General features: G+C 38.2%; 1 protein-coding gene across 2 annotated transcripts; it reads right to left on the bottom strand.

Annotated features, from left to right (window-relative positions):
* Positions 1-1,044: 1,044 nt before the first annotated feature.
* LOC124165604 lies at positions 1,045-25,676 on the bottom strand. Of its 2 annotated transcripts, XM_046543066.1 has the most exons (9): positions 25,569-25,676; positions 21,452-21,918; positions 18,796-19,101; positions 16,924-17,233; positions 9,877-10,322; positions 2,990-3,219; positions 2,650-2,872; positions 2,466-2,563; positions 1,045-2,389 (listed from the first exon to the last, which is right to left on the bottom strand). In XM_046543066.1, exons 2-8 carry the CDS (start codon positions 21,671-21,673, stop codon positions 2,498-2,500), a joined length of 1,803 nt encoding a protein of 600 aa, XP_046399022.1. In that variant the 5' UTR covers positions 21,674-21,918; positions 25,569-25,676; the 3' UTR covers positions 1,045-2,389; positions 2,466-2,497. The 2 variants fall into 2 exon arrangements, with proteins under 2 accessions (XP_046399022.1, XP_046399021.1); XM_046543065.1 differs by having other exon boundaries at positions 1,045-2,563.
* Between the last annotated feature and the right edge of the window lie 74 nt (positions 25,677-25,750).

Raw genomic sequence — 25,750 nt, forward strand, 5'->3', positions numbered from 1 at the left:
GTGATTCTAATACATATTGGTACAATTCGTTTCAGTTATGGGAAAGGTATTTTTTAACACATCCTCAGTTTTTGTAAAAATGTTTTAAATTTTTGCAAGACGTTGCTAATGAGTAAATTTTCCCCTTCAATTGGATGATTATGGTGAAGGAAAGAGTATATTACTCTTAACCCTTTCGTGATGCAGTTCTCTCCTTAGCATGACTGATCCCCAAGAGACTCTTCGGTCCCCTCTGTGTGGAGGATTTTTACCGGACATTTGTTAAGAAGGGTCTCATGGATAATTACACACTCTCAGCATCCTAGCAGGGACTTGGCATTATCTTGGACTCCCAAGGGTAGTAGGGCTCCCCCTTTTCTGGGTTAATAACCCTACCAGTGGCATTGGTTGGCAGTCAACTTATGATTTGTTTATATGAATTAGCTACATGGATAATTGTTGCTTGCACGTAAATTGCAGACTTTGAATTGCATTCCTTGGTATTTTCTGGGAATGATCAAATTTTTAAACAAAGTTCTACAGTCAATATCAACAGATTTAATGCATCAACAATTTCCATGTTGATGTTATACTGAAATCGAGATAAAATTTAATTTTTTTAAATGTATTTTATTTACTTAATTTCTCTTTAATTTAATTTAATATTCATGATAGAATTTTGTTTAAAAATTGTAAACGTTGCTCAGAAGGCAAAGAAATCAATTCTTCGACTATATTTATTGAGAAAGGAAATAATATTTATTTGTGAGTATGATAAACTTTGACTGCAGTCCCTTACTAGAAAGAGTCGAGGGGTCTGTGTACCTGCTGTAGGATTTCAAGGGTAAGGCCTGAGCCCTGCTGCATTGGGTCCCTAAACTAAGACTTTCATCTACCCGTGACCATCATAAAAGTGGGAGAGCAAGGAAACATTTTCGGCATTCATTCACCTGTTTAAGAAAATCTTAGACGAAAATTTTCTGTTTTCATCTCCCGGGTCAAGAAACGTCTTGCCTATTAGTTTTGTTGTTAGTAAAGAAAGGGTTAATAAGAGATTTAGTCATGTCAACTCAGCACATTCATGCTGTGCTAAACTTCTCTTTATTTTCCAATTTTTGCATAAAAATAAAACACTAATGGTTCATTACAGGGATACACTTTCTATGTTTCATGTCTGTGCATATATACAATTTTCATACAATGAGAAAGACAAAAGTAGTAAACAAATTAAAAACATATTAAAGTCATTCATAAACTATATTCGTACATTAATCTTTTAAACTTAAGAATATGAGTGAAGAAAATAAGCTGCAGACAAATAAATCTGAGTTTCTTAAACAAGGTTTTTCAAGAACTCAGAAGAATGTCAGCTATTGTCAAAAAATAAATACTATATTACTCAATAGAAAATAGCTTCATAAGCTAAAATAAAAATTTGCACCAAAAATCATCATAGTCATCTAAATTTCCATACTGATGAAGATAGCAATAAAGCTGCAACAGTCCACAAGGTGGTAGAATCAAAAGGTAAACTGCCAACACAGCAGACTTATTTACACTTTTCCAGAGTCATGTGGTTGACACACCGGGAAACAATACACCTGTACACACATTTAAATGCTTTCTGCGCACAAGGTAAGTCTAAAGTAACTTCTCTTTTTAGTAGTATTTTTGTGTGACGAATCCATTTGTAAACATGAGTCTACACAAGAAAATACTTGATGGTAAACATAATAAAGTAATACCTAAAATACTGTACGTAGCAAAGCTTAAATTGTTTCAGTTTTGTCTTTTCACTGAAACTATTTCCAGCACATATTACAGCCAAATAGCTTCAACTGAGGGTATTTCAACAATTGATAAATCTATTAAACAATGACAATAGATATTATTGCGGTGTGATAGGGTATTGTGCACACATTAATACTACAAGAATTTCACTCATTTTCTTCCATTTATACCTTTCTCTCTTCAATACTAAACCTTTACTTTGTCATTAATTTTATTTACATAGCACTTTATAACAACATATTTCAGAGGAGCTAACATTTAATAACACTTCTAGTACAACATTTAAGGTTACCTGGGGCACCCCCTCGAAAAGAGGAATCTTCATACAGTATTTAACCACCAACATTAGCTGTCATCAATTCTAAGACAAATCAGTTTCTACATGGACTTTCCAATCAAATAAAGCACAATTGATATCATAAAAACTTAAATACAACTCAATAGAGTATGTACAGGGTAGATGCATATATCAAACAATGCCTTAATATCTAATTCAACTGAGAGGAGCTTGTGAGAAAGCTAGAGGAATTTGTTACAGATCATTATCTTCTCAGATAGAGGAACCTCATTTATGAGGTGCTCAAAAACACTTTAAATGTAGAGATCATACACTTTGTGCCTGGGGAAAGAGAATGAAGTAAGCAGAGCCTCAAGCAAAACATATCAAACCACCATCAAACTTAAATTGTACTCACAGGTACCATAAAACTGGAATCACTTTTTCAACTCAATCTGGAGGAAGGTAGCTGAATAATCTGAACTTGTCGCGAATATGAGGCCTAACATCCTCCCTCTGAAACAAAATTAAGTAGTAATTAGAATTGAAATCGTTAAGAACTACTGGTCAACATAAGAATTAAAATATCAAATTAAACTTACCATTACAACTAAATCTTCCAGGAAAGGGAGCAGCTTCATAAGCTCACAATCTGTTTGGTCCATAAACCAGCTTTCAATTGGTATTCCGTTTTCCAGTTGGTATCCAAAAGCATGGGGGGAATTATCAACAATGATTGTTTTTGATAAATCCCTTCCTAAAATCGTCAAGTCCTTTATGTAATTCCCATTCACACAAACACAGTGCTCTCTAAAAAGCCTGTATCTGAAAAGGCACAGAAAAAAACTCAATTAGAATGGATAATCACCAGCAAAAATAATTCTTAGAGAATAAATTCCTGACTCGTCTACATGGATTTCCCTTAGGCAAAATTTCACTTACTTAATCCATCGCCTAGCAGGATCTAACAGGTTAAGAAGCTTATCAGCATATACTCTCTTAGAAGCAGTAAACAAAATTACTTCAAAAAGAGATGATACCCTCTCCAGGAATTCTTGAAAATAAGGTCTGGTTCGTACAAAGACCTGGTAACTAACTTCTTGGAAAAGCATTGGGAAGGAAAAAGAAGCATCCTCTAATTCTTGTAAGCTGCAGTGTACCAATGTTTCATCCTGCAAAAGACATTTGACAATTATAATACCTTTTACTTGATACAGTTCAGATATATAGGTGTATAATTGAAGATTAGTTGCATCAAGGTAGCAACTGATTTACCAACTATGTTACCCATGGTAATCCCTTTTAATTTTTGGAAAAAGTTTTTCTCAATATGCCTACATAATACGTAAATTCAAAATATTTAGACATTACAGAGATAATATACCTTTAATACCCAAATTATCAAATATTATGAAATACTCCTATGCAATATGACATTGGAAATTGCAAAAAAAGACTCAATTGCATATCAGTACACTGAGCAGTGACGTTTGAAATGGCACAGCTTAAAAAATGATATAATGAATTGCATGGGTAACCTGTAGGCCTAGAACAAATTATTAAAAAGGTAATTACCATAATTTTAAGCAGGTATTCATCTTAAAGTTCTCTACTGATTTGCCACAAATAATACTTTATGGCACTCAATTAATATGAATGTATTCCAGAAATTAGTATCTTCCTAATAATCATAATAATATTTAATTGTTACAACTCACTGAGATATTATTTGCAGCATAATGTTTGATTGATTTCAATTCAATATTTTCAAATTTATGCTAATTCCTGGCTGGCCATGGGAAAGGTGAAGTCTTCTTTAAAAAACTATTTTTGAGGACTTGGGACTCATTTCTCTGAAGGGGGCCATTTTAAAACCACAGGCTGGACCATGAGGACTTGAAAACACAGCAGCTACATCTTGAATGTGCAGACGGTTACAAAACTTATCAACCACAGTGAATGTTTAAAATACCCAAATCAAAATTGTTAGAAAAAACTTATGGCACTTAATGGTGTGTATCTCATAACAATCCCACACATCATATCGGGCACTGTTGTGCACATCAACATATTTTCTGACAGCCTCTTGATTCAGGGTAGCCACTAATACTCCAGATGACTTACATACTTTTTATATCACATTCATTTAACAAAATTATAATTTATTTAAAACTGTTAAAAATTATTGATTCTGTATCACTGTAGCCTTTCTATCAAAAGAAATGACCATTTCAAATGTTACTTCTTATTTTCTATTTCACCTCGGAAGAGAGTTTAGTTTATTGCTATGATAATGGACTAATTTTGATACATTCCTAATTCCTTTAATGTCTGCAGGACAAACAAATAAATACATTTACTTTAAAAAAGTATACCTTATTTTACAGTGTCAGTCATTCCTGACAATAGTCCTGTTGTAAAGTGATATTATCTGTTCTTAAATGTTTAAGCAATTTTAAATTTAGCATAGTGCCTTATGTTTCTAGCAGGTACCAAACTAATCCATCTGAAAACTACAAAATGCCCCACTCAGAGCAGTTTATGGCGAATCACACCCCTATTTATTTCATTGACTAAATCTTTCTGTGCTGGATACTGTATTTGTAGTAATATATACGTGTATGAAATAAAAACTTGCAATGAACTAAAAGAACAATAAATCAGTTGCTATATTACTTCATGGCCAAGATATTTTTGCTACCAAATCATGTCCTCCCAGAGAGAACAACAAATGTTCAAAATTATTTTCTATTTAAATTGCCTGATCACATAATCACGTATCAAAGAGACCAAAAACTAAATGGAAATTTCTGATACATCAAAAAGTACACATTTATCAAATCTAATTATGCATGTTATTGGATTAAAGCAAAACTTTGTAAGAATATTATCAATCTTCTTCTTCCGTAAGAAACCACAAAGAAAATTCCTCTTCAGCAGAACACTATTTTGCTCAGTAGGTAGCAGTGATACACCTTGATTCCAATATAATTACTGATTATATGACAGGGTACCCACTCAACCGTGAAAACCTTAAAACCGTGAATTTCGTCTACCGTGAAAAAACCTGGAAATAGCCATGAATTTCATCATAAGACCTTAAAAATCTCTTAACCTTATAGAAAAAGAACTACAATTGACAGATCAAAAGAAAAAGAAAGATATTTCAAGGCCGAGCCACATAGAGAGACAGGTATATTCGAAGTGCAATTATTGGTGCCTTGTGCCATGACGGCACATTGATCTTGAGACTGTGATTGGAAGACCGGCAAACAAAGTGTTCATTAACCCTGGCGAAAAATCAAGATACTTCTTTACTTCCCTACCTCACTGCTCCCTCCATTTTGCCACTCACAACCTTAAGCTTCACCTAAATTTTGATATTGATAGGTGACGTCATGAGAAATAGCACTTTCATTGCTACGTTTGAATTCACGGCACCTGTCGCAGTTGATAAATTTTTAGTTAACTTGCGGGCGGTGATTATTACGTCATCAATATGTCTGCCTAAAATGGCTTACCAACAGACCGTGAATTAGACAATATTTAGTCCGTGAAAACCTGAAAAAAACCGTGAACTTTATAATTTAGTTTGAGTAGGAACCCTGTATGATAAATTAATAGTCCAATTACCAACAGTTTTGCCCATTTTTAGAATGCACAACAATTTAACTACAATAATGCACACATGAGCCAAAACTTGAATAAGAAAAACTAGAGAATATCTTAGTTTCATACCATTAATATGTATTTTTAAAAATTATGTTAGTGTTTAATTTTCGAATGGAAAAAAAATTTTATTTTCATATGAACCAGAATATTACTCACAGAAAGTCAGTAGTAATTTTGACTTTTGAAATGAAAGCTAAAAGAAAAATGAAAGTTTAAATAAACTTTTCATTTTTCACCTATTCGCCTATGCTGCCATACAAGTGGGATTCGGCTCCTCAAAAAACTTATACGGAAATAAATCAAAACCAACCCATAACTTTAAAGATAAGGTTTAAACACGTTAAATTAAAATCGAAAGGCGATTGCCCTTAGTGTTCACCTGAATTGGACGCAAGGGAAAGGAAAACAGCTAATTCACATAGGTCTTTCAAAGATATACGATAAAAGGTAATTAACCCGCATTCCCAACGAAAACGTAAGTGGAGAATAATGAGGTTCCAATAGGGTAGTTTCCTTCATCAAAGAAAACGAAAGGCATTGATTGTGATTCGTTACCCACCATTAGTGTATTCATAATATACAAATTATTTGGTTTTAGAAATACCGGTTTAGACGAATGGCAATGGTCAATTTTATCCTCATTTGAAAAAGGCCAGATTGGTGCCCATGCGATGCCACTCCACGTGACGTCATAGGGACCCAGTCTCTAGACGAGTAGATTTACATCGTCTGAGACTACCAATGCATGCAAGAGGCACAGAGCTCAGGGAAACGTCTCAATAATCACCTATTAAAACTGGCTAAGGTCGGAAAGTTTTCTTCGTTTGATAAAGGTTTAATAATCCTTATTTAAGCCAAGCGCTAGCAGCCTGCATCGTAGCGGCGCTCATAGCCTCGCAATAAGGTGGCCTCACACTGCGGCATTCGGAACCAGAATGATGTCACACAGTCTTTTCCCAGCATCCATACGTAGCCATTGCGTTTACGCGCGCTTGAAAATTTTCACTTTACATTTAATCGCGAAAATAGATATCGTCATTTAAAAGTCTAAAAGCGTGAAATTAGTGCTCCAGGATTAATGATCTTCTGATTTAGGCAATAAAAAAATAATAGGAAACCACCCTATTTTAAAACCTGCCACCGAATTATCAAATGGGCTGGAGAAAAAGCAAGTACGAGCTTATTGTTCGAAAACCCCACCGCTCCTCTCTTCCAGGCTCATTAACGCTTTCGCATGTTCCTGAATACCGACGAAAAGAATGATGGGGAGAAGATAACACGAGTTTCGCCTCAAGAGCACATGACCGTATCCCCCCACGAACGAAAAGGGGCGACCAGCAAAACTCTTTAAAGCCCACGTCGCATCTCCAACTTGAATACTGATTTGTCGTCAACAGGTTGTAGTCTAATTAGTAGAGAAACTAAACTACCGTCGCGAATTGAGCCGACCTTCAAACGGAAAAGTCGGGGATGATAGCCAGTCAGCTGCTAAAAGCTAATTCGACTGAAAAAAATATATGCTTCAGACCACGGAAAAGATATCAAGGTCACGAAAATACGACCACGCGTGTCCGCTAAATACATCTACGAGCATGGTGCTCGCCCAAACCGTTCGGGGATAAGGTACGCCTTAAATTTGGCTACGATGGCTCTCGATCACATTTCCTCCACACAGTGATGACCCTGGGCGGCGAATTCGGCAACTGCCGCCTCAAGGTCACTAACACCTCGATAAACTACGACTCGGCCTCAACCACGGCGGCGGCCAAATAACGCGCATTAACTTTGTCGACTACTTATCGAACGGCGATTAAACGTGATAAATTAGTATATAGTTTCAGGCGAGATGGAGTGGAAACGTGACATAATGAAAAAGCAGGAGCAATTTCCACAATTATACATTTATTAATACTACCGGTTTCGCTTTTCAGCATCATCAGGTCCTGACACCTGATGATGCTGAAAAGCGAAACCGGTAGTATTAATAAATGTAAAATTGTGGAAATTGCTCCTGCTTTTTAATTTTTCATTGCGATAAATTAAAATCGAACGACGATTGCCTCGATAAACTACGACTCGGGCTCAACCACGGAGGCGACCAAATAACGCGCATTAACTCTGTCGACTACTTATCGAACGGCGATTAAACGTGGTAAATTAAAATCGAACGACGATTTCCCTTCGTATTCACCTGTATCGGAAGTAAGGGGAGGAAAAAACAGATTGTTCATCAAGGTCTTCCCTAAAATCACGACCTGCGCCACGGGCCACCGATTTCCTAAGTCTCACCACGGGCTTGCGCGGAATCAACGAACCAAATCTATACTTGCGTGCGTTTCATACCTTTTTACCTTCCTGCTACACCGGTGCAGGGCGAGAAAAAATGGAAATTGCATTCAAATCTACTTCCATTGCGACTGGCCGAAGTCATTATCACGAGGCTCAAATACTACATTCGATTAGATTCAGTGGCATTAGGGGAGGAACAAAATATTTAGTCTAGAATCAAAATAGCCGAAATGCATTGTGTGCATTAAAATAATTGTGGAAAAGTGCAATTATATTTAATTAATACGCTCAAGTTCCATTATATCTCCCCAGAATCAGTTGAATTTTCTTGGTATAGTAGGCTAATTTATAGCAGTTGGCATTACTTGTAGAAAGTTGCACGCATTTGTTTTCAAATTTAGCATGATATGCATAATATAACATTCATGGTGAAATAAAAACACAGTACTATTCCACAAACTTATGTTTTTGCAGTCTACTAGTTTCGACGTTTACACCATCATAATGACGGTGTAAACGTCGAAACTAGTAGACTGCAAAAACATAAGTTTGTGGAATAGTACTGTTTTTATTTCACCATGAATATCTCATCGTTCCACCAAGTAACGCCTAAATCTGTCGATTTTATAATATAACATCTTATTTTAATTGCAGCCAAAGATACACTACATGGCACATTAATTTCATCGGAGTAAAACTAACATTCCATAAATCAACTGTTGCAATGAAGAGAGCCCAAATATCTACCTCATGCACCTGTAATTTTGTCCTCCCAAGTATTGCATGCATGGGGATTACACAATTATAACATTTATATGGGAAAACGTGGCATAAAGGCATTGGAGAAACTTCAGTGAATGACAGAAGATTTCCTTATCAAAGCTGCCTTGCTTGTTTACCGAAGGAGTCTGCAGTATTTTAAAATTTCAGACAATGAAAAACTATCCTGAGATTATATTTATTGAAATGAGGTCTCATTACTCAGAGTTGATATAAGATTCCCAAATTTAAAAAAATTCAAGGCTATTTTCTGGCAAAAAACTTCATTTCCCCAGACTCTAGCACTCTTACGATCATTACTTAACATTTTTGAAGAATAAGCATTGGTTGCTTGTGGCCTTTTGAGGGGATGAGGGTCAGGGGCGGATTCAGCATCAAATTTGGGATAATCCAAATCCATGTTCCCTAGTGCCTAACGATTTGGGACACAGCTTACTTTATTTTTGAGCTTGTTTTTTGTTTCAGTAGGGAGATCCATGCTTTCTGATAAATACAAATTGAGCTTTTCCCACGTGTGGGACTCGTAGCCATGCACATGTCCCCCTTTACAAAGATACAAAAACTATTAAACCAATAAAATTTAAAATTTCTGATAAAATTTGGGGGAGTTTATGACCTCTGTGACTCCCCTCTCAAAATCTACCATTGGCAAGGGGCTGGCCTGACCCTCTTCTTGGTACAGCATTTCCTCCCCTACCCCAACAAGTTAATTGAATAATAGCCAAGCAGTAATATTTTTTGTAATTTCAGTACTTATGTTAATAATAATATATTACTGTATAATCTTATATAATTACTAAAATTCCATTCCTCATCTTCCTCTAATCGCTTGCTGAGTGAAAAATGTATTACACGCTGGTGATGAGGGACAGTTTGAAATCAAAATGAAAGCATTCCTGAACTCGACTATCCCACATGAAATCCTAAAAAAATAAATACATTGACAATGCCTGAGATATAAAAGGGAATTGAAACCTGTCCCCAAGAGGGATGTGTCCCTATGCAATGGTTTCACTGTATTTGACCCAGGAACATGGGCTAACTCATGAAAACATCTATGCAAGAAATAAAATTATTGCAATACTCACCAGGTCCAGGACCAATGAAAACTCAGGACTGCTTCTAGTTTTCAGAGGTAAAGCAGGACATCGCGCTCTCATTTCCATCGTAAGTGGTGGCAGGTGCTTGATGAAAAAGTACGGATCAAAGGCTTCCCAATCTTCCTCTTCCACTGATGATGATGACACAACCTCGACGACTCCTCCACCACTCCCGATGCCTGCCACAGTGTACTCCTCCACCACCTCCCCTGGTTCCCCTTCACAGGCACCACAGAGGTGTTGGTGATAGGCACCCTTGTCTTCTTCTTCCCCATTGCTCAGCCCCCTGCATGCAACCCTGGCCCCTAGAAGCATTCCCCCTATACCCCCGACAACCACCATTCCATCCTCACCCATATGCTGCTCACAGTATGAGAGGGCTAGGGTTGCCTCCTCATCAGACGTTATGGTATAGCCGCAGTGATGAGATAGTTCTAAAGGTGGTGGTTAATCAAACCAAAGGTCATTCAAACTGATAATTACACAATACATGGCATGAACCTGGATCTCTACATTGACTCCAAAGGCCTTGTGAAAAGTAGCTGTCAATCCTAGCCCTAAAGAACTTGATCAAACCTAAGTCAAATATCACACCATTTTGCCCAGCAAATGATGACCATGCACGGAAAGCTTTTTCAATATAAAGACTCATTTAAGTAAAAGGCAAGGTTCTTCCCACTAATGAAAAAAATTATATTTTTCTTTCAACAAAAAAACAAGGTTGCTTCAATTTCTCCAACACATTTGGACAAGAGAGATTCCAGGATATATTTTAATATTAATGTAAACTATTTTCCTGCATTAAAAGGACTTACGTCATATATTTTACGGAAACCTACTTTCATGAGCTATAAACTGAAACAGCAAATCCATTATGAAGCCATATTGAACAATGAAAGGGGAGGAGAAATTAAATACAGTATTAATTTAGCAAAACATTTCTAGATAACACAGCTGAGCAATGACAAAGAACAAGAGATTGTGCAACCCCAATATACATAAGCCAAAACTGATGAATCAAGATTCCACATTACTTCATTTCGTTCAACTTTTTCTTGGCTTATTTTCCATGCTATTCAATGCACAGTTAAGACCCATGCATCAAACATGTTGCTGATTTACAGAAATGACCATTGTGCCCATAGAAGTCAAAAAATTTCCGGAGAATATTGAGGAGGATACTTGACATGGTCATTGGGTGGAGTGCTAATATGCAAAATAAGAGATTTCAGTAAGTATTCATAAGGATTTTCTGAGTCTAGGGGGCATAGAGTCAGGAGATTTGTAGTGAAAGTGAATGAAAGGTCAGGAAGTAAAAAATCTAAGCTTGCAGCTTCATAAATCTGTTTTGACCCCTCTTGTTGCCCGTCAACCCACCAATGCAGAGATATTTTCATTGAGAGTAGCTGGCAACATTTTATAAACCACATTTCCCAAATTCTATTCTTATGGCAGGCACTTAGTTGAAAGTAGTAAGCTAGCATCCCTTGACATTGAAGCTTTTTTTGCTCAATGCCTAACCATGAGGTTTTTTGCACCGCAAAGAAGAATACCGTATAAGCGTGTGTAAGAGGCGCACCCCTAATTTGAGCAGGGGCGGATACAGAAAACACTCAAGGGGGGGGCGCAAAAGATATATTGAGTTGCCTTTACTTTTTATCGCGATATCGCAATAAAAAATAATCAAGTCACAGGCAGAGTAAAATAAAATTTTAATTAATGTAATTATACACATATATAAGACAACTCGCACGCTCCGCGCGCTCGTTAAGGGGCTCCGCCCCTTAAAACCCCGGTTCCGGCTTCGCCGTCTACATTTGTGGTCGTTCGAAGACTTTTGAAGTTCGAATAATCTCAACACGGCTAGGGGCCGGCTTCGCCGGCCAGGGGGTAGGGAGGTGCCCCACTCATTCCTCGGAACGGCTTCGCCGTTCCTCGCTGAAGGGCGGCTTCGCCGCCTGGGGGTTTAGTGTGCCAGAGGGCGAGGGCATTTCGGAACTGTTTCACCGTCATTCGTTTAAGGGGCGGCTTCGCCGCCCAGAGGTGGGGGGAGTCCACAGCGGTTGCGCCGCTTGAACATCGGGGCGGCTACGCAGCCCGGGGATTGCTGAAGCTCCCCCTCGCCTACGCCAGTTCCTCGTTGTGGGGCGGCTTCGCCGCCTTGGGGTTGAGGAGCCCCCCCGCGGCTGCTCCGCCTAGCCCTTATAAATGGTCTTCCCCACCGAGAGGGGTGCCCAGGGGGATTCGGGGATTTTAATGTGTTATGCATGCGGTGACCAAAAGTGCACAGTGATCATGTAGCGATGATTGTAAAAGGTAGTGCAATGCGGATTAATAGTGGCGACAAGTACCCATAAAAGAAGACTTAATGACAAGTTTTTCATTTTTTTTTCGGGGGGTTCCTACGGAATACCGGGGGTTTTATACTTGTGTTAAACCAGTGGTCACTAAAAGTTCTCATAAATTCCGTGCCGATAAGTCCTAGGGGACCGGAAGAGTGGTCTTACGATTCTTTTCCCTGGAGAGGCTATTTATTAGAAATTTTTTGGGAGGTTTCACGGGGTTATCGGGGGTTTTAATAAGTGGTAGGGGCACCGGTTAAATTGTGTCGAAAACTATTCGGAAAGGCGAGTTTAAATTTGTTTTATTTTTTTTTCAGCGATGTTCCAGGAGGTAATCGGGGGTGTTCTGGTATTTTTTCCCGTATGGTTTACGGTGGCTCGCCCTCACCAAATATTCCGGATCTAGAGCTCAGAGGGGACGGGTAGTGTGGCGTAATGTTTGCGAGAAGTTCCCAAATAGGAGACTAAATGACACATTTTACATTTGGGGGGGATTTCACGGGGATACCGGGGGTTTAAATGTGTGTACTCCTGGCGGTCACCATCCATTGACATAAATTTCGGGGGGATGAGTCGTTGGGGGCGGTGGAATAGTCACGAAAAGTACCGAAAAAGTAGACTTATTTGAAAATTTTTTTTGGGGGGGGGGGTGTATGTGGGTTTACCGGGGGTTTATAGGTTTTTACTGCCAGCGGTCATCAATCGTCCACATCAATTCCGTAGCGATGAATGGTAAGGATTGGAAAAGCGGCGGAATTGTGACGAAAGGTACCCGACAAGGCTACTTATATGCTAATTTTAATTTTTTAGGGGGTTTTTGGGGGTTAAAAGATGACGGTACTATATGGTCACATTCATTTACTGTCATGTCTAAAAGAATTGTGCCCTATGACATCCATATTTCGAAAGTAATACAATAAAAAGCAAACCAGTCCCTGAAAAATGTTAGCAGTGCCCGCCATTTTTATTTTTTCGCGGTTAAATCCATTAAACTATTATTAAAATGTTTATGTTTTCTGAAAGACAATGCATAGGTGTATGTAACTACATAGTTTGAAAGAAATCGGTTGAGCGAAAATTGACAAAACCTTGTGTTAATCTTTTGAAAATCGTAATTTTCGGTGATTTTCGGAATATTTTAATTTTATTCTCAGTAACCAAGGACGATGAAAGAAAAACGTTACCTACATTTCGTAGACTATGTTATGAGCATATATAATAATCATTTTCAATATCCTACACCTGTAATTACGACTAGGGGAGCGGAAGTTATGAAATATTTTTCGAAAACCCAATTTTTGAACGCCATTTTGGCAGCAAATTTCTTAACATGAAACTTATAACATAACATAATTACGTTACTACATTTACCAGCTTTCAAAAAATGCATTAACGATCCGTGTGGCATGCACGGTTCGCGCGCAGTAAAATAAAAACCGGAAGACGGTCCCCGGAAAAAGCGCAATTTCGGCCATTTTGTCGTTCTAGCGACGACACGTGGCGGAAACTTCCGGTTTTCGGATTTTTCCTCCGAATCATTTCCGGTTCCCCGCACGCGTGCCAAATTTCAGCTCTCCAGCACTTCTAGAAGTGGTCGGGAATTTGTATCCATCAGTGAGTCAGTCACCACGAGGGCTGTATATAGATAGGATGCCATCTTATGATATAAAAAAAGTCACAATCGTGGTTCCGTCATGTTTGCCAATACGGCCGGACCCGCAAGGGAGGGGCGCGCGCCCCCCGCGCCCCCCATCTGTATCCGCCACTGAATTTGAGGATCAAAGCTATAAAGAAAAAAAATTTTGCGACATTTTTTTTATCCTGTCGTGCGGTGTTGCAGACGTATGCCTGGAATTTCGACAGTTATCGAAATTTCCTCTTTCATTACTATTTGAAAGAGGAAATTTTGATAACTACGGCGGTAATAGCGGCATAAGAGGGAGTAGAAAGGGTTCCGATCCTCTCTTTGCATACGGCATCGCTCTACGTTGCTTGTCCTACTCACGAACAATTTTGTTTAAAAGCTCTCGCAGGAGTATTGCAATAGAATTGCAGCCGTGGAAAATTTTAAGGCAAAACACGACAGGCACATAGAATGAACCTTCCCAAGAGATTGGACAACAATCGCGGCAATCTCAGGACCGTAGGATAATAACCACGTCGTAGATTTAGGGCCCCTTGCACACACACACCGATTTTGGACGGCCGGTAAAATATCGGCCGTCCAAATTCCAATAGTGAACAATGGGAGAGCATTGGAGCTTGCACACGTACCGACCACGCACCGGCAAAATGCCGGTTAGCTGCCGGCCATTGTCACTGTGGATCGCCGGCGCCGGCTCAAAAACATAGCAACTTATCGTTTGACCGGTAATAATCCGGCGTATGCGCACGCATCGCTTCGCCGGTAAAATATCGGCCGATATTTTACCGGCCAAATTCCAATAGTGAACAATGGGAGAGCATTGGAGCTTGCACACGTACCGACCACGCACCGGCAAAATGCCGGTTAGCTGCCGGCCATTGTCACTGTGGATCGCCGGCGCCGGCTCAAAAACATAGCAACTTATCGTTTGACCGGTAAAAATCCGGCGTATGTGCACGCATCGCTTCGCCGGTAAAATATCGGCCGATATTTTACCGGCCAAATTCCAATAGTGAACAATGGGAGAGCATTGGAGCTTGCACACGTACCGACCACGCACCGGCAAAATGCCGGTTAGCTGCCGGCCATTGTCACTGTGGATCGCCGGCGCCGGCTCAAATAATCGGGATAATATCGGCCGATATTTTACCGGCCGTCCAGAATCGGTGTGGGTGCAAGGGGACTAACGGAACTACACTCGGCCCTCCATCAGCCAATGCCTCCGCCGTTTTTTTTCTTTCCGAGACTCCACAGGAAAATAGGAAAATATCAAGTTACAGGGGAACAATGGAAACGTGTTTCATCCCTACCCCATCTCACCAACTGACCTTTTTCGGTCTACCAGGTTCAATTCTCCGAGGTCAAATGCTAGGTGAGTCACCTTCTGAGCTCGAAGATATCTCGATATCTTTCAGCAATTGTATGACACGCACGAGGTTCTAAAAAGAATTAGACCTAACGCGACGTATATCTGAAATCATATAAGTTTTTTGAGCTCTAATTGATTGACACAAAGATTTATAGCTAAAACAAGGCTACTAATATTCAACATAGTCAAAACAGCACAATTTCGGAAGAAACAAGCGTAGCATAAGCGCATTCAAACAAGACGAGACGGATTGGAAACTTCAGGCAACGCAAACTGCGTATATCACATTGCTGCGCCTTCGCCCCTTCGCTTTAAAGGTAACGACGTCACATGCAAGATCGGACGTGCTATTCCCTTGCTCCTTCGCTCATAGCCTCGTAGCTTGAAATACGGAGGGGAGGGAGCGCGCTCCTTCCCCTCGACCACTCCTTCAGCGCTCTTCACTTACTAGCATTTCCGATTTCTTCTATCCACCATTTAGTCCAACAATGAACACACTCGTTCGAATTTTTTAAAATGCAGGTTTTGACACAAATATAATTTTCAGTTGCATAAATCCTCATATTAGCGTCTGAAGATGATTTTTCAAAAATCAGGTGCTGTGCGTAATGTAAATTGCTCGGCAAGACAGATGTTGACTATTAACCAGGTATGTCCTTCAAAACTACGCGTTTCTATACGTTTGATACGCGATTACTATATGCAATATAAATGCCGCGGGATGCCCACTCGTGGCAGTAAATTAAGCGCGCGCTCCGGAGCGAATCACCCCGCGCGATCTTTTCAATGCACACCTCCGGGGTACCGACGTGACGGCGCGATGCTTGCAAGAAATTCAAACAGGAGCATTTTAAAAATACGTCACTAAGGGAGAAACTCCCCTGCCTGCCGCTTGAATTTGACCCAGGGTTTCAGATTTCAGATGACTCACGCTGAAAACCAAGGCCACTCAGTTCCCCTTGGACTTGCGACCGGGGAAGGGGAGGGGGGGGAAGATAAGAGGTTTGTATAAGAGGCGCACCCCTATTTTCGGCTACAATGTCTGGGAAAAAAAGGTGCGCCTCTTACACGCGCTTATACGGTAAGTCTACACTTATATATTCATTGTAAGATACTGGTTCCCATTCTTCCATGAATCTGATGTTCCAATGAAATAAAATAACCAATCCAAACTGAAATTTTATACATGATTTTTAAGCAATGGACACAATAAAAATTGAGGCAATAGCATTAGGAATTCTAGAAAAATATTTGTGCCCTTTTTTCTTCAAACTCTACCAGAAAAATTAAAACAAACTCTAGCACAAAAATTTTATTACCAAGTTAAGTTTCTCCTCAAAATGTGAGTAGACAGTAACTAAACACAAAGAAGTATTATACATCCACTTTGTCTGTACTGTGCCATGATGAAGGGATGATACTATCTAGGCTGGATCTAAGCTTTTAAATTTATGCCAGATGCCAATGACAATTTTACACGTAAACAATAAATGTTTTAATAAAAATTATAACGTTAGGAGTCATGAAGTTGGGAGGAGAACGTAATGATATTCCAAGTTAATTTCTAGACACTCAAATCCACATCAGTGACAACTCTATGGTATTAACACCACTAACTAAAGGGTTCCTTGAATAAGGGATCAGAGATCAACAAATTCCTCGGTATTAGATCTACTTACCAGTGCCCTTAGCATCATCATCGTCTAAGAGGCAAGTGATATCATCTGGTGGGCTTGGGGAAGGAGGTGATGCTGGAGATGGCAGGTGTGCTTCTCGCAGTCCATTTTCCACTTCGCTCAAGCCATCCCTCAACACAAGTCCCAATTCCTCTGGTTTAGGAGGGGGACTGCCCTCAAATGGTTGAACAGAATGAAAGGGGGGACTAAAGAGAGACACGTCTACAGTTGCAGTCCCCTCTTCATTCACGTCCAGCTGCTGCCAGTTTTCCTTTGTCTCTTCATTTTCCACGCAAGACATCAGCTTCAGGGGCTGAAATAGTAGTTTCATTTGAGATGTAGATATATAGTCAGGAATCATCATAAAAATTGACCGAGAAATTACAGGTCATATTAATTACAACAAGAGGAAAAGGGAGGCAGAATCAGATGGAGAGGGGGTAAAATACATTGGTGGCTTATTTGGAGGGGGGACACATTAGACCTGAACACCTTGAAAACATTTAACGTGGGTTGAGGAGGTAAGAGGGGGGAAGAGGGTTTGACCCCCCTGACCCACCTCATCTAGCTAAACCTTTAAGAAGTACCACATAAAAGAAATTATACTGCTACATATTACATTCCACTTAGAGATCGTATTATTGGCACAAAAAAAGGAAATCCTTTGGAAAAAGAAAAGCCTTTGTACCAAATTCAGCAATAATCCCACGTTGTGAGACACGGTACTTTACTTTTTGTTTGTTGGAATAAAGAAATGCTTTTGAGTGTTTGACCATTATTTTTAACTTACTACACTGTAGTTACAGTAAGAAGAAAAATGGCAAGAGGATTGTATCCTTCATTTTGTGAAAACTAAATTACTATACAATTGCTCCACTTATATAATTTTTAATTTTACTGAGAGAAAGACATATCTGCAAATTGCTCTAATACATAATTATACCCCTTATTAGACTTTTGAAACAGCTGAAAACAATATCCATGGCATAATAAAAAAAATGAAAATACCAGAACTGCACATGAGAATATATTGCAAAACTTTTCATGAAAAGTAAATACCTACATATTGGTATTTTTCCCGACTCCAAATCAATCACAAAGAAAAATGCTGTGGGGGAAATGATCATTGTTATCATGCACACTTGCTAACAATGAAACTCTTGACCACACACTTATAGAATTTCACCGGAAAGAGGAGCTGAGTGCGATGATAATGTTGCCAGTTGTTTCACCATTACCAATTGCTAAAAATGGTCTCATTATCTGCCGCAAGGCAATTTTATTCTCTGTTATTTATTTTAGGGCTAAAGCAAGAATCAACATGTACTTTCAGGAAAAAATAAGCAAGACTTTTCGCACAGCAGGTATTAAGGCACACACAATGTCAATATTATTACAAATTTCTACAAACATGAATCTAGCAAGTACCATTTTATAGGTCGTTGAATGGAAAATGTTAAATTTTGAAATAATAATTGCCATATAAATGCATTGTTGGTAGAAAGAAACCAGTGGAACAAACAGGCAATAGGGCAATGGCAAAGGAAAAAGAGAAGTTTTCCTATTTTTTTCTAGCATGTTTTTCTTCACTATTTTTCGACCATTGAAACTGAACTTAATCATTTATCCACTCTTTCATGAATTCAGAAAGTATTTAGTAATATAAAAAAGGTGTAAAAGAACATATTACATGATTCTATGGTGCAACAGGAAAGATAGTACACTAAAATTTCAGCATTTTACCTCATGTATAATAAAATCCTGAAATTTCAGTAAGAATTCACAGTCTCACAAATTCTGAAAACTTTTACAGGCCTCAAAATTCAAAGGCCAGCCACACTAATAAGTAAATTCCATTACAAGTAGCACCCTCACCTTTACATTCGGCTTGGTAGCAGACATCGTTGTCCCAGGATTCTTTGTGATTAAAGGAGTAGAAGATATGATGGTTTCATCATGAATCATGTTGTCATTAATACTATTCCTCCTCCGTTTTCTTTTTTTCTTAAGTTTCATCATAGGTGATGCCATAGCAATCATTATAGCAGAATCTGTAGCTGCTGTGGTAGCCATTTGCTGTTCGCTAACCCTTCGACTTCTATTCTCTGAGTTGGCTTTATGCCCTTGCTTGGATGGAGTCACCAGCCCAGATTTAATGTGCAAAACATTTCCTCTAGATGTCTGAAAACATGAGAATATTCACATCAAAAAGAGAACAAAGTAAAACTTTATGCTGATGCTTTATTTTCACTGAACCACAAAGAGCAGGATGGTACTCTATATTTAGGTATTATTATTTTCCTACTGAATTCACTGATCATAGGAAACTAACTCCGGCACAAAAAGTCCTCAATTGTAATCATACAACACAGCAAAGGATATAGGGAATAATAAATACAGTAAAACATAAACATATACACAGAATCCAAAGAAAGGAATTCGCCACATACTAGAGGTGGGCAAGAAATGACCCAATTCTAAGTACCTATTACTGCATGACTTTGCTTTTCACAGTGGGACAAAACCACTTTTAACCTAGATTTTAATTAAGTAACTACTTCATATTCATAAATACCAAGAGAAGACTAATATAAGAATGCATGGAATTATTGTGTGCGATGACCAACAAAAGAACAACAACTGCTACCAATTACACATTTGAATAGTCTGATAAAAAATTTGATGAGGTAAAATTGCAAGAGGAAACTTCCATTTAGTATTCGCCATGCTTCTCAAATTATCCGTAATAATGACCTGGACTACAAGGCTAGTTTCCTTGGTTACATAATGACATACGGCACTTTGCCTTAATTGGGGGAAAACATGTTTTGCTTGATAAACTATGCCAATATCTAAATGACAACTATGGTATTTAACACATATATCCCTTCTGAAAAGAATACGATGCTTAATTGAATCCTTTCATTTGATATGTTACTTACACTGACTGGATTATCCCAGACTCCCAGTGAAAAAGTTGGATTACCGAGCCACTTTAGTGCACATTATGAGGTACCTGCTAATATCCAGTTAAACTGCATCACATAAAGGGGTCAATTAAAGAAATGTACGGACAAATAGCTGCAAGGAAACTGAAAGTATGGTTCGGTACCTTGAACGAAGCATTCTCAACGAGTTAAATCCAAATAGACTACAACACAAAACCTTTTTTCTTTGAGCATTATAAACCATACCCCATACCGTGTATATACCTGTGTTTTACAGTATTTATTACTCCCTATACCTATGAAGCAAATGAGCATATATTTTTTAAATGGTAAGGAAATTTTATTCAGCATACATATTTCATGCCTGCCACATGAAATGCAGTGAAGTTCACATTATTAGCTGTGGGAAAAAATTTCCCTGTTCCAGGGAATTGATCCACCGACTTTTGGCTTTAATAGACAATGAGCAGACCTTTATACAGTTCAGGTTCTTCAATTTTTATGATTGCTGGTAAAATTGTCACGGGATTTGAGGAACTTGGATGGCTTTGTGCAGAGGTATATAAACATTTTTATGTGACGGCCACAATATATATTTCCCACATTTATGTGGGCTGAAGCATTAAAGAGAAAAAAAAAAACAAATCAGAGCTAGTGATTTAATTTCCTCAAAAATTAGAGTATCAGCATTGAAAAATTAAAAAAATATCTTATTTAAAAAAATCAGGGTAAACCAAAGAGATTCCTCTGCTTAGTTTTATGCAACCAAATTAGTGTGACGAATGATACTGTCATTTTGACTTCAAAATGTCATTACAATCACCCTCCAGATTAGATGAGCCAACTATAAGTAAATACACAGGGATTTGTTTGGCAGGCCGAATGAAATTATGCGTTGGGCCAGACGTGGCCTGTGGGCCTTGGTTTGGAGATTGGTTATATTATTGGGTACATTGGATACCCTGGATACCCTGGCTCAGTGGCATGTGGCGTGCCACAGAAAACCATAGGCTTGCGGTAATATTCAGGACCCTAGGGATTTTTTAACCCATAACTATGCGCAAAAGAGTTGAGTATGGGATAATATTTTTCATTGCTACAAGGAAACCTGAGCTATATGCATTACACTTCCGAAGGGACCCCCAGAAAAGCACTAATTAGTGTGTAAAACAGAAAATTTTCACAGAGGTATTGGCTGGAACATATAAAATATGAAAACAATAGAGGAGTGCAAACCTACAGGTTTCATCATACGAGTGAAGAATTTTGGCTCATTGTCATCACTCTACATTCATCACTCATATAAATGAAAACATTAAAAGCTTCGTTCAATGAGACATTTTCCAATACATGTACCAGCAAACTAGAATATCTCAAACTTCTTCCTCCAAATTTCGCAGCTTTGTTTGAGATGAAGAAAAAGCTATGCCAAATTGAAAAATTGAGGGCTGAGTCAGGAGAGAAATAGAGCAAAAAATTGAGAGAGAATCTCATTACAAAATTTTACCCCTGAAACTTTTATTGGGATTTAAATGACCAATAGAATATGCACACACACTAAACAGTAGATGATGGTTACCAACCTCTTTCAATAGATTCACACCATTTCGTTTCCTGCAGCGACATCCTCCCACTCCTCCATTAGTAACCATTCGCCTTGCACGATTGAGCCTCTTGACAGATCCAGTTCGTGTACCACTACCTATTGCAGTTCCACTGGAGTTCACTAACACCACAGATGTCCCTCCCCTCAAGGAGCGACCGATACTCCCCCCACCACTTCGCTGCTCACTACGGAGCCACATGCCACAGTTACACACCAGGCCTTTCACACTGCCCTGGCCAACCAATGGTCTCGTTACAATCACCACTTAGGGGCACGGCAGTCGAATCCCAATTAACTGCAAGAACTAAAACTGCACTTAACAGGGAGTGACATGTCAAAAGTATGACTACACTACATACTCAAAACTTTGATCTTAAATGGAGCTCATCCACTTCACCTAGCAGAGAGCACCATTGAGTTCCGTAACTGTTTTCTTGGAATCATCTGTAATTAGGACAAATTACAATCAGTCAGAATACCATAATCGAATGTTATAAGTTTACAAATGTGATTAATGACTGGTATATAACTTATACATGAATAGATCATGATATTGATAGCATTTCTCGAACATACTAATTTCCTCCACAAGGTAACATAAACCCGCAGGATGTGGTCAGACAGTCATGGATTTAGCAAATTCGTGCATGGACAGTCATTTATGCATTTAAGATCACTCAGACAGTACTGAAACCGCAACGATCATTTGGAAATGTGATGGTAGAACTCAACGGACTAAGCCACAGGTATGAGAGATTCATATTTTTAGGGCTCCCAGGTGTAGGCCTGGGCAGTATTGAAAAGTCAATATTATAATGTGATTCCTTTTCAATATAGGTAATAGAATAGTCAATTACGATAACCAATAACTATCATCTCATTGGGCCTAATTAAATATTATGAAAAAATATCCTTAAATGCTACCCAATAAAAAAATCACCTCCTAATCATAAGTCAAGATATATACAATAATATCAGATGATACATTGCGATAATGGATATCAATAAGATAAGCTATCAAAATATTTTCAACTCGGTGGCAATATTTTTATTTTTCCTATTGTGTGATGTAAGTGTTATTTAATGTGAGTGAGGAAATCTCGAAGACCACGCCACCGCTGGTTCCAAAAACTCTCTAGCTAGTCTCACATGGCTACTTTTGTCCCCTCAACCCTAGAAGCCACTCATCTCACGGCATTCCAGATCCCAACTGTCCCCTGTATCATATTATTTCTTTTGGACATGTTTTGTTGAAATTTCAGAGCTCACATATTAAGTGATGACGATACATGATCCATTATAAAACTTTTATCGAGGATTAACTACCCCTCAGCAGCATTAGTAGATTAAAAATCACTCATTTTTCTTACAAATCAACAATACCAAACATCCCCGTTAACTATTGAATCATATTTATGAATGAGACTTCCGCCATCATAATAATACGATAAAATACATTTCAGAAATTTATTGCCGCTGAAGGCCCTTAAGGTTGACAGCTATTACTGGTATGTTATGGACTGTGTTAAAAAACCTTACATCTACATACTACTCCGCAAGCTGCTTCAATAGCTGAGTGGTAGGGCTTGTAAGGACATCAATCATTAAATTTTTTTTATTAAAGAAAAAAGGAGATGCCCATATTGAGTTCTGCATAGCATTATTTTAATTCTTTCCCTCAGAGGAAAAATGAATTTCTGCACCAATCCATTTAGCAAAAAATCTCTTTTCATTTATTTGCTCCTATTGGACCAAAAAATTAAGTGAGGTTCTAAGACATTGCTCTGTGTTGCTCTAAAAATATCTATTCTTAAATGCTAAATCTATTGTATCCAAGATAAATGACTTAATACGTTGTCTTTATGTTAACATCATCCATAACATATTTTTGGGGATAGTTGGACAAGGCTATGAAAGAAATCCACAACGTCAACTGACAAACATTAGCTTAAGGGGATGACCAACCTAATCTGCAAGTTAATAGATGCAGAAGAGATTACCATATCCAGTGGGATTAAAAAAAACACCCATAAAAGAGGATGTACATTTGTTTGGAATTTCAGTAAAGACAGTATTTAACATATCAAGCTGGAAATAGGCAAAATTTCAGATTGCAAGAAAATGAGCATCAATGATTCAAATGTACAATGAAAAAGGACACTGGAACCTGCATTTAATCCATGTTTCTTGTTCTTGTGTTATAATTACACCAACAATCATTTTACCTAAGGCAATGCATTCTATTCGCCAAAAACGTATTGCTTTTGACTTTCAAAGACAGCTATAACCTTTTACCATTGAATTCAAGATTTAGGATAATAATTAATGGGAGTTTTTATGAACATTCTCCAAAAACCAAAGGATAAGAATGGGTGAAAAAACCTTCATTACTGTCACCTTTACTTTATAAATTCAAAATAGGTTCTAATATAATTTTTATAAAAATAAAAAAAACTTATCTCTGCTATAAGCATTTACATTACGTCCACATTCAACATATTAATCATAAGTTTAGCAAGGAAAACTGTCCTTCTCAAGTAAAAATTTGACAGCACTCAAAATACTGGGCAATATTTATTCATATTTAGGCAATAACTGACCTCTCGTTTACTATTATTACCATTATCCTATCAACAACACAGCTTCGCTTTAATGTGGAATTAATTGCTCAATCACATTTTGTATTTCAAATCATCACAAACCTAACAATCCCTCATAATACGCACTTGGCTATTACAAATAAATAAAAACTGCAATATGAGAAAAAATAACTGCGCCAAGAAATTATACAAAATACATTTCTATTTTTTTTTTACATAATAACAAAATAAAATAGATGCAGAAGGTAAACATTTTCGTTAATTTAGGAATAAATTCAAATAAAGTTGATATTTCAGTAAGTAATTTCATTTAAGACTTAGGATCCTTTAAAACATTGTTTTTTTCCGAGACGTCTCTCACTTTCGGCTCGATTAATCAATACGCGCGAAGAACGAAGTGTGGAACACGCCCGGGGGAGGCGACGTTATGACGTCACCGCAAATTCATGGCATCACGTGACCAAAAACGCCCCCACTCCCAGCCCCTCACACCACCGTCTTGAGCTGTAACGATCTCTCAGACTGGTGTAATTCAAAGATGCAAATACTGACGAGCGGAGAAATTTCAAAAATAAACAAACTAGGTTTCTTGCAGTATTCTGTAATCCTGAATGAAACCAGTTTAAGTGCAGATCTTATAAAATTTGAAGTAAATATTACGCTCCTTACATCGTACATACGTATTGTCATCAATTAGGTAGCAGCCGGTATTCTTACCCGTAAAATGTTTTTTATAATAAATTCTTGAAAAATTAAAATTAAGACCATATCAATGCGAAAACATGAAAATTACTCAAAACAAAAATAAAATAACATGGGACCACACGATCAATTTACTACAGATGCATGAGAATCCTAGGACCATACGAAGTTTCACGTGAGGAAAAAAGACATCCAAGCCCAATAATGAAATCTGAAAACTTGAACGACTCTGCTAAATGCACGGAATATTGAGCAAATAAATTCACGCCATCGGCCAAATTATAATCACAAATCAATAACTGTCACAGCTACGTAGCTAATACAATGAAGTCTCTCATGTCGAACCGGCAAGAATATCACTCCATATCCCCAGCTTAGGAATTGCTTCAACATAAAAACCTCATTCTCAAGTAACTCCCAACAATTTAACCGTTACGGGATTAATTTACTGAACACCTATCCTCCCATAGGACATTACTTTACCCACATTCAAAAATCTTATAAATATTCCGAGTGAAACTGTGCTACAATTATTAAAAGCAACTGCCAGCGCATCAAGCCGGTCAGCACAACAAAATTCCTACACATTAGCACGTGATTAAATAGCAACACTTTAAATACCATAAAGGCGGGCTTTTCTCCCTCCAAATCAAAAATGATGGCTGTCGTTACGGCTTCAAACACACATCAATTTCCTTTCACAAACCTCACAAGAGCCGATGATCTAAAGTCCGTAAAATAAATACGGTGAGCATGCAAATCACTATCAAAGGTTCAGAATTTTTACCTTACCTCGTAAAAACTTGAGATCCTTTTCCTAAAGGACCTTCTTTAGCGCGTCAGATTTGCCCGGATGAGGCTCACTGTCATGGTGGACGAAATAAGTACTAAAATGGTGGACGTTCGATCGACACGGGTAAACATCGCCGTTGCAGTTCGTACCATTCCCGGAAATTGTTTTCATAAAACTTATG

Source organism: Ischnura elegans, chromosome 9 (genome assembly GCF_921293095.1).
Source record: "Ischnura elegans chromosome 9, ioIscEleg1.1, whole genome shotgun sequence".
Classification (NCBI taxonomy): domain Eukaryota; kingdom Metazoa; phylum Arthropoda; class Insecta; order Odonata; family Coenagrionidae; genus Ischnura; species Ischnura elegans.

Coding starts and splice junctions, on each gene's coding strand:
- LOC124165604 (XM_046543066.1), bottom strand. CDS start 21,673: ATGTGGCTCCGTAGTGAGCAGCGAAGTGGTGGGGGGAGTATCGGTCGC. Junction 3,220..9,876: donor TTTCATTGGTCCTGGACCTG/GTGAGTATTGCA, acceptor TGTCTTTTGCAG/GATGAAACATTGGTACACTG. Junction 2,873..2,989: donor CCTGCTAGGCGATGGATTAA/GTAAGTGAAATT, acceptor GTGCCTTTTCAG/ATACAGGCTTTTTAGAGAGC.